The sequence below is a fragment of the Plasmodium gonderi genome (genome assembly GCF_002157705.1).
Source record: "Plasmodium gonderi DNA, contig: Chr08, whole genome shotgun sequence".
NCBI classification, from domain to species: domain Eukaryota; phylum Apicomplexa; class Aconoidasida; order Haemosporida; family Plasmodiidae; genus Plasmodium; species Plasmodium gonderi.
In genome coordinates this window covers 1,584,114-1,599,435 of record NW_021628933.1, presented here as the reverse complement: position 1 = coordinate 1,599,435, position 15,322 = coordinate 1,584,114, and the positions used below count along the sequence as shown (strand labels likewise).

At 31.9% G+C, this 15,322-nt stretch overlaps 5 protein-coding genes across 5 annotated transcripts; 3 read left to right on the top strand and 2 right to left on the bottom strand.

The window, feature by feature from the left end:
- Positions 1 to 3,204: 3,204 nt before the first annotated feature.
- Positions 3,205 to 5,234, top strand: PGO_083220 (activator of Hsp90 ATPase; the record flags this gene model as incomplete). The annotated part of the gene is made up of 4 exons (XM_028687544.1): positions 3,205 to 3,242; positions 3,453 to 3,570; positions 3,885 to 4,020; positions 4,624 to 5,234. The coding sequence occupies 4 exons, from the start codon at positions 3,205 to 3,207 to the stop codon at positions 5,232 to 5,234; spliced, it is 903 nt and encodes a 300-aa protein (XP_028543345.1).
- Positions 5,235 to 5,773: 539 nt separating this feature from the next.
- On the bottom strand, positions 5,774 to 6,728 carry PGO_083210 (glutaredoxin 1; the record flags this gene model as incomplete). Its single annotated transcript, XM_028687543.1, has 5 exons — positions 5,774 to 5,836; positions 6,013 to 6,074; positions 6,178 to 6,244; positions 6,412 to 6,472; positions 6,649 to 6,728. The coding sequence occupies 5 exons, from the start codon at positions 6,726 to 6,728 to the stop codon at positions 5,774 to 5,776; spliced, it is 333 nt and encodes a 110-aa protein (XP_028543344.1).
- Positions 6,729 to 8,667: 1,939 nt separating this feature from the next.
- PGO_083200 (FAD-dependent glycerol-3-phosphate dehydrogenase) lies at positions 8,668 to 10,596 on the top strand (the record flags this gene model as incomplete). The annotated part of the gene is made up of 1 exon (XM_028687542.1): positions 8,668 to 10,596. One exon carries the CDS (start codon positions 8,668 to 8,670, stop codon positions 10,594 to 10,596), a length of 1,929 nt encoding a protein of 642 aa, XP_028543343.1.
- Positions 10,597 to 12,389: 1,793 nt separating this feature from the next.
- PGO_083190 (hypothetical protein, conserved) lies at positions 12,390 to 13,301 on the bottom strand (the record flags this gene model as incomplete). The annotated part of the gene is made up of 1 exon (XM_028687541.1): positions 12,390 to 13,301. The coding sequence occupies one exon, from the start codon at positions 13,299 to 13,301 to the stop codon at positions 12,390 to 12,392; it is 912 nt and encodes a 303-aa protein (XP_028543342.1).
- Positions 13,302 to 14,507: 1,206 nt separating this feature from the next.
- Positions 14,508 to 14,765, top strand: PGO_083180 (hypothetical protein, conserved; the record flags this gene model as incomplete). The annotated part of the gene is made up of 1 exon (XM_028687540.1): positions 14,508 to 14,765. The coding sequence occupies one exon, from the start codon at positions 14,508 to 14,510 to the stop codon at positions 14,763 to 14,765; it is 258 nt and encodes an 85-aa protein (XP_028543341.1).
- Between the last annotated feature and the right edge of the window lie 557 nt (positions 14,766 to 15,322).

Genomic DNA, 15,322 nt, shown 5'->3' with positions numbered 1-15,322 from the left:
TGATTTTGGTTGAACAATTTCTTAACCCATCCTCGCCTAAGCTTATGATTCGTACATACGAATCATAATTGTTCAAATATGGGAGAGAAGTATATAAAAGATTGGAGGATTTTGTCAGCAGATCGCTTTTTTGTTTAATTTTGTTTTTGATCGCATATTTTTAACATGGCTTATATTTATGAAAATTTTAAGAGAGTCACAAATGTAATTAAAAAAAAAAAAAAAAAAAAAAAGTGAAAACAAGGGAATGAAAGAAAAAATACCCTTCCGTTTTTACATATCACAACTTAGCCAGTTTAAAAATAAAAGGAAATGCTTGCAAAAGTGTATGCATAAAAAAAAAAAAAAAAAAAAAAAAAATAGGATTATTGTTCCAAAAGATTATTAATTATATATGTAACCAAACAGTTACAAGAGGTGGAACTCTGGAAAATGCAGAAAAAATGTCGCACAAAGTTGCCAAAAATATAGGAATATTCTCAAAGCTTTGACGAAACTGAATTTTTCTCTTCTGGACATGTTCTCGAAAACGACTTTAGCAAAATTTCCCCTGTCCCTTCCTCAGTAGGGAAAAAGTAACACAAAAACATTAGCATTTTAAAAAATGGATAAATAATAAATGTAAAAAATGCTTTTCCAAATGAACGAACGTGAAAAATGAAATGGTTTCCACATATTGACACAAAATACCTACCACAAATAAATAGAGATATCTATTTCTTTCATCCGTATTCATGCATATTTATGTATATATCATGTGAAGGTTTTTTTTTCTGTGTTCATAACTTTAAGGGGATGGGGTATCCATTACACATATCACGAAGTTGTTATACATTTTCCAGAATTGGAATATCCATGTACCTTTCACGATAAAACACTCTTTTCCCAAATGGGATATAATTATTCACATAAAAAGAAAAAAAAAAAAAAAAAAAAAAAAAAAAAAAAGTGTATCATATCAAGTGCGGGTGAATTGCACTTTTCTAATGAACAGTTATTGTTCCGAAAGTGCAGAAGTGTATTTGCATATGCATGTCTACAGATGGAGCACTTCTAAGAAGAATGAAACTACAAACAAATGTTCTTCTTTATTTCATAAAAGAAAAACAAATTCATTCGTTTCAGAGGAAAAGATCTTTATTCCTCTCATGGTTTTAACTCATTCAAAAGGTTGAAAAAAACCCATGACCAACACTTAATTTCTTTTTTTTAAAACCTTCCTATTTTTTCAACTCAGAGTGGTTACACACATCAACATCCACACACGAGGCTACTGAATATTTAGATTATATGTACATGTGGGTGTACAAAAAATGGGTAGAGAGGGCGACTGTGTATGCGTGTGTGTGTTGGGTGAAATATCATACGATTTCAAAATTGTGTATGCTGCATATGTTATGTCCATCAAACACATTTTTTTTGCTAAAATTTGAATTTTTGAACACTCTTGGTCATAATGCTTTCTAAAGGACAATACTGAAAAAAAAAGAAGCGAAACGCTCTCTTCCTCTAAATCGAAATCAGGTTCACCACCTTCACCATTCCCCCATTACATATCACATGACCCCTTAGATGTGCTTTCATGTGTGTAGAATCGATATATATGTATGTAAATGTATGTACATATATATGTCATGTTGGATAGCCACATTGTGTATATTCGTCTACGTTTAGCTCTTAATGACACGGTCGTATGGAATTATTTTACAACAATTTCTTCATAAACATAATTAATACATTTTCTACGAATTAGGATAAAAAAAAAAAAAAAAAGAAGACCAATTTTAGCATTCATCCATTCGTCCATTCGTCCATTCGTCCATTCATCCATTCGTCTATTCGTCCATTCATCCATTCGTCTATTCGTCCATTCATCCATTCGTCTATTCGTCCATTCATCCATTCATCCATTCGTCCATTCATCCATTCGTCTATTCGTCCATTCATCCATTCGTCTATTCGTCCATTCATCCATTCATCCATTCGTCCATTCGTCCATTCATCCATTCGTCTATTCGTCCATTCATCCATTCATCCATTCGTCCATTTTGTACGTTCCCACATTTGTATGATAAATTGTGTGTCCTAGAGAATATTCCTCTCCATCTTCCTCATAAGACCAAGCGTGAAGAATTCGTAGAATATGTTAATCTCTTATTTTTTTTTAACTTAAGCACATGGCAATTTTATGAAATTTCTTATGTTCCTTTCTCCCATCTTTTTTTTCATTTTTTTTTTTTTTTTTTTTTATCCTTGTTTGGGATTTCCATTTTTCACTCCATTGGATATGCTATTCATTGGGCATACAAATTAGGATCTTTTTTTTTTTTTTCTTTGGTGAGTAGGGCGGGGCTTCACCAGCTTCACCTCTTTATTTGCATCTCATACATAGTCTTGTAAAGTTTCTGTTTTAAAATATTTATTATATATTTGTATGGTTCTTTCACATTGTTGGTTAAGGTTGAGAGTAACTTTTTCGAAAATCCATTTCACATTATGATTTGTTATTTTATGATTAGTTTAAAACAAAAAATGATAACTTCTTGCACATTTGGGGACTTTTCAAAATTTTCATAAATTCGAATTCTTCATATTTTTCTGATTTTGCTACGTTGTAGTTTTTCTATACCTCCCCTTCTCTCTCTCTCTCTCTCTCACTCTCTCTCTTTCTCTATCTATCCATTCATCTTTTTTTCTTTATTTATTTTTTCTTTTTCGAAAAGCACTTAGATTTCTATAAACTTGCTTATCCGCATTCAACCTCACCCAACCTAATTCAACCTTGTCCATTGTTGGGATACCCTGAATAAAAAAAAAAAAAAAAAAAAAATATTTATTTTTTTGGCTCATCTGTTAGTGCCTTCATATTTTTAATTATGCTTTCTTATACAAAAGAAGGAACAAATTTTATCTTATGAAAAAAACGTCGTTATGACATGTGTTTTTATTTCATATGGTTAATGCATGACAAGTTATTACATCATCTCCATTAATAAACACATCAAACTGTTGTGAAGACGAATAAATACACATTATAACTTGAACTTTTAACCTTTTCATAATTTTGAAGCATTGTGATATTATATTATACGTAGGAAAAATATAACCCAGAGACGTAAAAGAGATATTTGAGCTACCTTTTAAATTATATAACAAATTTAATTCTGAAACGAGCATAACACAAATTGAAATATCGGTGAATCGATGGCGGGGTCAATTTGGAATAGCAATAGCTGGCACTGGTAACGTAAAAAACGTTGCACAAAAAAAAGAAAGACATAAAAGGAGGGATACACAAAGAAATATGTAAAAGTAAAAAAAAGATACTCTCGTGGAAAATCTCCGTCTGCGTATCTCTCCCAGGGAAAATGGGCAAACAAAGCTTCATCACAACACTTTTATTTTTGTTGCCCATTCTCTTTTTTTTTTTTTTTTTTTTAAATTGAGTGCAGGGAAGAAAAGAACTACAATAAATGGGGTAAATCATATATAGAAAATAAATTATCCAATTTGAAAATTGAAAAGGACGGATTTTATGTCTACTTTGATACGTTTGACATTTCTGGAAATGTAATAATTTCATAGGAAAAGGGGGCGGGAAATACCTATGATAACACGGCCACCTACCCGACACATGAAAGCAGCACTCTGTGTGCTACTCCAACATGTGGCTATACTTGTTACTCCAACATATGGAAGTGTTTTTTACACCAACATATGACAATATGTTTTTGTGCCTGTTTGTGTAGTAGGATGTTTCCACTGTTACGTTTTTTTGTCTGTTTATGCACCTGCTCTCTCTAGTTTTTCCTATCCCTATTTATGCCCTTTTTTTTTTTTTTTTTTTTTTTTTTTTTTTTTCCCCACTGCTTCCCCAACAATAGGCCTCGGTTTATATCCGGAAAGGAAAACAAATAAATTCGTTCGAATATGTCATCAAGTTTAATTGGAACTTTTCAAAAATGGGCCAAGACAAGGAATGCGTTGGCGGGAACATCCAAATTCTGGACTTTTCAAACTGTTCAGTGGAGGTTATATATATGCATATACATGTGGGGAAAGTTTAGCATAACAAAATATAACATAAAAAGTGGAACATAAATAGTGGAACGTAAAAAATACAATAAAATAATGAAATCACAGAGACACAAGTAAACAAACCAAACTCCATCCCCACACACCTCTTCTCTGCAGGACAACGACTACGAAATTAATATCGAATTGGATGGAGACAAGGAGGAGTATAAAAGGGCTTATGCCATACTAAGAAATGAGGGGAAGGAAAAAATAAAAGATACCTTAAAGGATTTCCCAGCGAATCTAATAAAGCATGACTCAAGTGAATGTAATTTAATATTCTCAAAAAGGAAATATGAAAATGCATACATTGTGTGATAGTGGGTGCTCGTTACTGCATGTTGTCACAGTGCACACTATTTTTTTTTTTTTTTTTTTTTGGAACCCAGTTTTCCAACTTTATGAACGAATATACATAATGTTGTGTTGGCTCTCTGCTAACCAAAACGAATGTATAGCCATACATAAATACATGCCTCTTCGCCTTTTTTTTTTTTTTTTTTTTTTTTTTTTCCCTTAACAACCGATCACTTCTTAAATTTGTAGCAAATAAAGAATTGAAGTTGATGACAGAGGAGGAAGAAAAAATGAAAAATGTAGGAATGGAAAATAATCATCAGAATCAACCATATGGTGTAATTCCAAACATCTTGCATAATGCCAATCACACACATGAAAACGAAGAGGAACAAAAAAAAGATGGTTCCATTTGGAATATTAACAATTACCATTGGGAAGAGAAATGCTTAACCAGATGGGCTAAGGAAGAATTAAAGAATATACTGGACAATTCAAAAATAGAATTAAGTAATAACATTTTTTTGCAATTCTTTTCTTCGGAAGTTGAGGGTGAAGCTTCTTCCAGTATACGAAAAAAAAAAAAAATTTTAATTTATGACTTTAAAATTAATTGTGAATGGAAAGCTTATAAACAAAACAAAAGCAGCGAAATTGAAATGGAAACTAAGGGACATGTCAGTGTGAGTGAAGTCATTTCGGATTTTTCCTCTGAAGATCAAACCAAGTATAAATTTAACTTCATTTTTGACAATGTCGACGCTGAATACTCCACCATGAATGAAGTGATAAAGACAGAAGGTCCAACACAAATAGAGAAAATAATAGATAGCTTTATTTCGAGGATGAAGGATAAATAGTTTCAACTGGTGCATATGTTTTTTTTCACGTATTTATACGTATTTTCCGTGTATACCCGTGCAGCATATGTTTGTACATGTGCGTGAATTAATTTCTTTTTAATTGCTCACTCATGGACCTTTTAAGTGTACGATCAAACGGTTTGTTTTCAAAAGAAAAAAAAAAAAAAAAAATAGATAGAATGCTCTCTCATTTATGTGCAAAGTGGGTATACACATATGTACATACATAAATACATATATAGATACATATATACTTACGTAAAAACATATATACATATATATATGTGTATGTACGAATATACGTACTTATACTTACAATATAACGTTCGCACTTGTTCAGATCTAAATTCTACACGCAGACGCCACGTGAACATCGCATGATATACATAAAACTCCAAAATGAAATTTGTTACTTTTGTAATTAAACTTGGACAAAACCATAAAGGTGAAATAAGAGTCAAGGGTGTCTTAAAAAAAAAAAATAGTTTTTCATCTCAGGTTTTCTTTTTTTTTTTTTTTCCATTTTCATTTCCTATTTAACTAAGTATACCAGCATTCTTTAACCGTTCTTGGAGTTTTCCTTCTTCGTTCTCTTTTACCTGAGCAGTCAAAAAAATTACACATTTTTTTTTTTTTTTTTTTTTTTTTGAGTGGTATTGGACGTAGCTAGCTATTTTGTTCATATTGTACACTTTTGTTCATATTTTTTCCCTTTTTCTCATTTTTTTCCCCATTTTGCTCAACTCTTTCACATTTGCGCCCACTCTCGACTTACCAAGTCATCACATCCTCCAACAAATTCCTTATTTATGAATATCCGCGGAACGGAACTCTTTCCTGAAAAAAAAAACAACAAAAAAGGATAGAATTTACACATTTTACATTGTTCAGCCATTATAAACTGAAAAATATACTCCTTTGCAAATATTACATTTCCTACCTGTTAGTTCTTTTAAATATGCCTGAATATCTGCCATGTTGGGATTCTTCTCAATTTGTTCTACATGCTACGGGGGGAAAAGGGTAAAAGAATAACCTCATTTATAACGTCTTCTCGTATTTGTACATTATAGATCGCACATGTGTGTTATACTAACATGTCAATGAGTTTTATATGTAGCTTGTTGCCCACGTATACCATAATCATATTGAGAACAATTAGGAATGTTCTTACCATATTCTTAACATTAAACCCTTTCAAAATGGAGATGGCCTTAATACAGTATGGGCATTCCCTAAAAAAAAAAAAAATAGAAAGAACAGTTTCAGCATGAAAGTGAAAGGGGACGGGATGGGGGGAATCAGGGATGGTATAATCTGCTATGAATACTTTAAAATTTTTTCCATTTTCGTTTTTCCTTTTATCCCCTCATTTTAAAAGTATATCTGTGGGGCGTATCTCCATTCTTACGTTTTTGAAAACACAGCAATGACATTTTCGTCTATAATTTTTTGTACAAATTTTTTAATTCCCTCATTGTTGTATGCCATTTTGCTTTGCAATAAAAAGGTGTATATCGTAGTTAGGTATATTCAAATTTGCCTGCACATATATAAGGGAGTGTGTTAAGTGTGTTTCCGCAGCTCTTTTAAAATAGGGATAACTTTGAAAGGTTGGGACTTTTTTTTTTTTTTTTTTTTTTTCTCGAATCGGGCAAAAATTTATGAACATATGGAATAACTATGTATTTGTGTGTACACAATTTTGTTACAATTCACACAAATGTATAGCGTTATAGTTGGTGTGTAATACGTCTCTGCTACAACTATTCTTTGTAGAGTCCTATGCACACAATTTTTTATGTTACATGTGAAAGGATTTGTTGCTTTTTTTTTTTTTTTTTTTTTTTACTCCTTTGAAATATGCTCCCTTAGGAAGTTAAAAATAATGGTAAATGAGAGTTAAATAAATATTCTATGTTTAAATATATTATTCCTTTGATGATTAGGTGAGAAAAGTACTTGGGTTCAATCTCAAATATAAACACAAGGCAAGAAAATGAAGGATATAGTTTAACAAAATGTGCGATGAATTAATGCAAACACTTTTTTTCATTTTTTTTCCATTATTGCTAATGAATTAAAAAAAGATTTAAAAAAAAAAAAAAAAAAAAAAAAAAATACTGTGCATAAAGTATTTTTTTTTTACTTTTTTTTTATTTTTTCTTTATTTTTTTTTTTTTTTTTTTTTTTTTTTTTTTTTTACTCCTTTGAAATATGCTCCCTTAGGAAGTTAAAAATAATGGTAAATGAGAGTTAAATAAATATTCTATGTTTAAATATATTATTCCTTTGATGATTAGGTGAGAAAAGTACTTGGGTTCAATCTCAAATATAAACACAAGGCAAGAAAATGAAGGATATAGTTTAACAAAATGTGCGATGAATTAATGCAAACACTTTTTTTCATTTTTTTTCCATTATTTTATAATGAATTAAAAAAAAATTTAAAAAAAAAAAAAAAAAAAAAAAAAATACTGTGCATAAAGTATTTTTTTTTTACTTTTTTTTTATTTTTCTTTATTTCTTTTCTTTTTTTTTTTTTTAGATCTTATACAATCTAATGAAATAAGAAAAAATATTAACGTGGAAATGCATAAGAATATTTCAAGTTTATTTAGACTCTCTACGATTTCGTTGCTATATTTTTGTTTACACTTCACCCCATACTCTCGTTCCACCAATTTTTTTTCTTTTTTTACCCCGGGCTTTTTTTATTTGGCCTATTTGTGACCCATTTAACAAACCCTTTTACCTTACCCAATTTTTAATTATACACTTGTTGCCTTTTTACAATTGATTTTTTATAAGTTTTTTTTTTTTTTTTTTTTTTTTTCTCCCCTCCTTCTACGTGCGAAGTATATGCTTGAAGTTTACATTACTTATTAGCCAAGTCATGAGAGAGCTTTGCCTGTTCAGCAAATTTGCATGGACACATTAAGAGGGAGAGAGAGAGAACATTTTTGCTACTGTGTATTTTTTATTTTATTTTTTTTTTTTTTTGGTTCATCAGGAGAGATGTTACCCTAAGAAACAGTTGGCTTATAATACATACACATTTAAGCGGATGTGTTTGTGTTCTTAACCCTGTTCGCGCATGACCCACGCCATCGATTCAATTTTGCACCGATTCTATACCACTTCTTCCTAATTCTGCACCGATTCTATACCACTTCTTCCTAATTCTGCACCGATTCTATACCACTTCTCCCTAATTCTACACCGATTCTATACCACTTCTTCCTAATTCTGCACCGATTCTATACCACTTCTTCCTAATTCTGCACCGATTCTATACCACTTCTCCCTAATTCTACACCGATAATATACCACTTCTCCCTAATTCTACACCGATAATATACCACTTCTTCCTAATTCTGCACCGATTCTATACCACTTCTTCCCGATTTTGCACCGCTTCACTGAGACGATGCTGAAAAAGGCCATTGCTGCATCCGGGGGCCTGGGAGTGATTGGAGCGGGGTGTGTATACATTCTGAAGGTGAATTTTCTCAAGAACATGATTGACAAAGATGTAGTGTACAAATATAGCCCCATAGAGAACCGAAGAGAAATGATAAACAAATTAAAAAAGAATCAATATGATGTTTTAATAATCGGAGGAGGAGCCACAGGTGCAGGACTGGCATTGGATTGTGCAACAAGAGGAATAAAATGTGCTTTGATAGAAAAAGATGATTTTTCAAGTGGTACTTCCTCCAAATCAACGAAATTATTACATGGAGGTATACGGTACTTAGAAAATGCAGTAAAAAAATTAGATTTAACAGAATTATATTTTGTATGGGAAGCTCTAGGGGAGAGAGCTCATGCAATGAAAATCGCTCCATTTATGTCAAGATCGGTACCTATAATTATGCCGATATACAAGTATTGGGAGGTTCCATATTTTGCATATAATATAAAAGTATATGATTTATTGGCAGACTTAGTCTGTTATTTTGATAAAGGTGTACCAAATTCAAGTTACATTCGTCATTCAAATACTTTGGATAGTTTTCCATTGTTGAAAAAAGAGGAATTAAAAGGTTCTCTAATATATTTCGATGGGCAACATAATGATAGTAGAATGAATTTAAATCTCATTTTAACAAGTGCAATGGATGATTATATTCCAGGTCAAGTTGGTTCAACTGTGTGTAACCATATGGAAGTGATTGGCTTTTTGAAAGATGAAGAAAATAAAAAAATTATTGGTGTAAGAGCATTAGATAAAATCAATAATAAAGAAATCGAAATTTTTGCAAAAATTTTAATCAATGCAACTGGACCTCATGGAGATATGGTAAGAAAACTAGCTGATGAAAATGCAAATCCAATGATTCAGTTATCATCAGGATGCCATTTTATACTACCGAAATGGTATTCATCAAAAAATAATGGAATGATTATACCTAAGACAAGTGACGGACGAGTACTTTTTCTCTTACCATGGGAAAATGCAACTATTGTTGGAACAACAGATGAAGAAAGAAAATTTGAAGAAAATCCAAAAATACAAACCAAAGATACGGAATTCTTAGCAAATGAATTGTCAAAATATATCAATGTAAACCCAGATGAAATTAAAAATGATATCCAAGCTGCATGGTGTGGTTATAGACCATTAGTCATGGAAAATAATAATAATAATAATAAAAACAAAAATAAGAAGAATCATGTGATCAATGAAAAAAATGATCAATCTACTGATAAATCATTGAAGAAGGGACATATAACTACACACAAAATATCTAGGAGTCACGAAATTATTGAAGATGATAATGGACTCATAAGTATTTTAGGAGGGAAATGGACTATATATAGAAAAATGGCACAAGATACATTAGATTATATAGCAAATAAACATTGTGATAAGGTAAAAATGAAATATAATTGTAGAACAAAGTTTTTGAAAATTATTGGTAGCTGTGATAATCAAGGCAATCACAATTTGGATGATTTAACATATGGTAGTAGTAAGTTGAGTAAAAATCTTGTCAAAAAATACAACAAAATTGACTACGAGACCGCTCACCATCTTGTCTCTAATTATGGATATCTCTCCGAAAAAGTATGTGACCTAGCCAATGAATTAAATCTCTTTAACAAAATTGATCCAACAAAACCATACATTGAAGCAGAAGTGGTCTATGCAAGTAGGTATGAATTTGCTTCAACCGTTTCGGATATCATTGGGCGAAGGTTCAGGCTAGGTTTCATTGATTCTGATGTAGCCAATAAAGTTATCTCAAAAATTGCAAATATTATGAAGGATGAACTCAGTTGGTCCCGTGACCAGATGAACCAAAACGTTCAAGATGCAAAAGTTTATATCAGTTCCTTGTCTCTTGAGTGAGTACCAAATTCCTTCTTCTGAAAAATTGGAAAAATTCCATCACAGGGCCAAGTTAACTTTTGTTTGCTAAGCTTGAAAAAAAAAAAAAAAAAAAGAAAAAAAAATGGGGAAGCCATCCAATGATGCTTTTCCTTTTTTTTTTTTTTTTTTTGGAAATTTCGGACAGGGAATTAAAAGGGAACAATCGACAAGCACCGGTCGCCACCATCTTTGCATATGTATATTTGCACCCATTCCGCGTGCTCAAATGTTCGATCTCGTTGCGTACACAAATATTCGATCTCGTTGCGTACACAAATGTTCGATATCGTTGCGTACACAAATGTTCGATCTCGTTGCGTACACAAATGTTCGATCTCGTTGCGTACACAAATGTTCGATCTCGTTGCGTATATTAATTTTTGTGTCTACCTCCCCCATTTGTATGTGTAACAAAAAGAATTCCATCGTCTTATCATGGGACATCTCATATCATGCTTTTCCAATTCCTCGTATGTTTTCTTTAGAAATATATATACACCTTCAGGGATATTCAACCAGCGTCTTCTATTCATTATTTATCATATAACCACGTTTTCACTATTCCCTATATTGTGCGTGCATGTGAAAAAGAATGAAAAATTATCATGTCAGGTGTTAATTCAGCACACGACTTAAATTAATATATGTGTAGTACATGTTTTACATGCATAGAAATTTGTTATCCCCATTTACAAATTTGCAGCAGCTAATCTGAGCTTTTCTCCTTTTTTTTTTTTTTTTTTTTGCACCATTTTTTTTATCATTTTAACAATTCCCCCGTGGTATATCCACAAAAATGTTAACTCTCCCCATGTGTTATGAAACACACATATAGATAACTTCGATGCGAAGTTTCTTCCAGACGCATAAATATAAATTTAAGGATTGAAAAAACAATTTGTAGAAAAATCATTTTTACAAAATTTAAGAAAATTTTCCTTCCTTTCAAAAATTGTCTATTTTGAGGGGAGTTTCCCATTTTTAGCCATCTTCATCCACTTCAATTATGAACAAAAAGAAGAAAAAAACGAAAAAAAAAAATCCCCCATTCCAGGAGGGATAAGAAAATTTCCCATAGAGATGGGATTGATGCTTAAACTGTCCTAGCGTTTGTTGTATTATAATAAAAATAACGGAAAAAAAAAAAAAAAAAAAAAAGTAATGTTTCCAAAACAAATGACGAAAAAAAAAAAAAAAGACCATATTCATATAATTCTTATATGAAACAAAATGTTCCCAGTCGCAAAAAGAAATAAAGAAAAAAATGAAAAAAAAAATTCTTCGTGTAAGTGGGGGTTTCTTCTCCCTATATTGTGCGTGAACATATTGTTTAACTATTCTTTCACGATTGCATGTATGAATGCCCAAACATTCTGTTCAGATGAAGTGGGGAAGGGGAGGAGATAAACAACTGAGAATTGACCTTTTATCCCTGCGGGGGCGGGGTCCCACTTTTTGTCACTTGGCCTGATTTGCAATCCACCTCTCCACCGCTTATTTTGGCTTCTTATCTTGGCTTCTTATCTTGGCTTCTTATCTTGATTTCTTATCTTGACTTCTTACCGTGACTTCTTATCTTGACTTCTTATCTTGACTTCTTACCGTGACTTCTTATCTTGACTTCTTATCTTGGCTTCTTATCTTGATTTCTTATCTTGACTTCTTATCTTGATTTGCCTATCTTGACTTCTTATCTTGACTTCTTACCGTGACTTCTTATCTTGACTTCTTATCTTGACTGCCTATCTTGATCGCTTCTCTTCTGCACCGGGTCAGACCAAGTCACCGCGAGGCTTGACCCAATTGATCTTGTGCTCGGGTGCCTCCAAATAAAAAAGCTTCATGTCAAGACGGTACTGCCTCAAGGCATCAAGCCACAGGTAAGCAAAGTATAAACCCACAGTCATATACAATATAAATTCCCTTAAACACATTGTCACATTATACTCTGCTAAAACCTTCTGTCGATATGTGTACCATGCAGATTCCCATTTCACTTCTTCCTCTTTGGATATTTCTTCCGGTGATCTGTATGGTAATGGTATTTTACTTCTAAATATTTTTAAAGGTTTTGCAAATTTATAAAACATTTCTTGATAATCATCATAGGTGAATTCTCCTTTGATCAATTTTGTCATATATGGTCTTAACTCATCTGTATCATCCCCTAATTTTTTTAAAAATGTATAAAATTGGGGAGGTACATAATATGTGTGTTTAATCTGAGTTGACAACTCTGGTGGAATGCTAGAAGGAACTCCAAATTCATCTCTTGGTATAACTTCGTATTCATTTTCCCAGAATGGTTGCCAACTTGGTCTATCATAAGTCACAATAAACATCATTGGATATCCATATCCTCCTAGCTTTCTATTTAAATGCTCTCCCTCGAAAAAGCTTTCATCAGTATTTTCTTTTCCCAAGTTTCTCCGACTCAGAGTTCCAATCTCTCTACATGTCCTTAGCAATCCTCTTGTGTGGGTCATACTACAACTGGGAGAACTCAATCTTCTAATTATATTGTTCAAGCAACTCCTTCTCACTTTTGTGTGTATGCCAATTGCATGATTATGTATCCATGCGTTTGAGAAATTTCCATTTGTAAACCCGATATTTCCTCTTATCGAGTTTGCTGACTTTATGAGTCCACTTCCAATTCTGTTCTTGGTAAAACTATGCAACATTTTGGACTGTCACATGTGAGGCTTCAATTTTGTCACCTTGCCGTTGATTCACTTCTCCTACTTTGGCACTAACTCGTTTGAACTGATTGGTTTGTTTTTTTTTTTTCAAAGAAGATGCTTCAAATGCTGAAGTTTTTTTTTTTTTTTTTTTTTTTTTTTTTTTTTTTTGCGTATGTGTGTGGTGTACGAAACGAGGTGAAAAAATGTGAATAATTACATCATTTCACCACAAATTTGCTTTTTTTCTCCAGTTTTGCATTACCATTTTTATTCTTTACTTTTCTCCAGTTTTTCATTACTATTTTCATTCTTCACTTTTCTCCCCCTTTTCCTTGTCAGATAATTCACACTAGTGCAGTTTATCGCTCCTCAAGCAACAGGAGAAAGTGTAACTCTACTGAGGTCAGTGGATGGGTGAAGGAAATGTAACATAAAAACTGAGTTTATTAAAATATTGATTTTAACTTGTTTTTTCCAGGGTTCCTAATAAAAAATCTATGAGTATTTAACAGTGCATTTCTCTCGAACATTCCACTCGAATATACCACTCGAACATTCCACTCGAACATTCCACTCGATCTTTTTTTTTTTTTCTTTTAAATGGATACAGCTGATGTGCACATTGCGGGGCATAAGCCAAATTGGGGAGGGGAGCAGGTGTAAAACCTGACATGTCACCATTATATGGTAAAAAAAAAATAATTAAATTTGTGTATTAAAAAAAAAAAAAAAAAAAAAAAATGGAATGTATATGACATACATTTCGTACATTAAAATTTTTTGGTGAACTATTTTTTTTTACAAAAAAATCAGAATTTGTAAATTGGTACTCCCCTAAGGGAGGTAAATTTCATACCAATTGCAAGTCCCAATTGATAATTTCAATACAATACTAGAAAGTTTTACATTAAAAGCATATTCCAAAAAAGTACGAATTCGATAGTTCATTTAAGTCGTTTTTTTTTTTTTTTTTTTTTTCTTGTTCCTTTTTCAGAGACATTACTTATAATTAAATGTATAGCCAGTAATAAAATAAATAAAGTTACAAATGTGTATAGGTTCACAAATTGAAGGATATGTATGGAAAAGTGGTGATACATATAGCTGAAGATTATTTTACATCCATTCTTTCCTTTTACTTCCCCTTTTTTTTTTTTTTTTTTTTTTTTTAACAATTTTAAGTGGAGCCAATCTTTCACGATAAAAATGACATCTGCTCCAGGATTGGCATTCGCCAACTTGACGTTGATGTTGGACCTCCCACAACTCCCAGCAATATTTTTCGTAAATGTAAGGAATAATTTTAAAGTACTAATAAATGAAATCAAGTTGAATACAGTTGAGAGTGAAGAAATTTTTTATCCACATAACAGAATTAATTTACAAAATGAGAAAGTAAACAGAATGGGACGAGTTCGAAAATATTGTAACAATAGGAATTGGCTCTTTGGAAATCCCTTCTGAGGGAAACTTATCCTTATACAAAATCATGAAATATTAGCAGTTTAAAGTTTTCACAATGAGATGATGTGAAGGTATGGATACAACTGGATTTAAACTAAAGGTGTAACCGTTTTTCCAATCGGGTCTCCCCCCCCCCCCACGCACACACACATGCTTACATAAAACGAGCGTCCACTTTATTTCCACTATATATGATACATCATGCTAAAATACATTAAGAGACTATTTTATGCATCACGTATGTATTCGCACATGTGCACACATGTACACACATGTACACACATGTACACACATGTACACACATGTACACACATGTATATATATATATATATATATATATATATATATATATATATATATGCCGATGTAAATATATGGAAAAAGAAAGATGCTTCTTTTTGTGCGTATTTCAAGCTGTCAAAAAAAAAAAAAAAAAGGACCAACCTAGGGGGGGGGTTCTCCCTTTTTGCAATACGATGTAATATCCATTCCGTTTCTTTCACTTTTTTATTTTTTTTTATTCAATTTTTTCAAAAATTTACTTCAGTGGATAACCC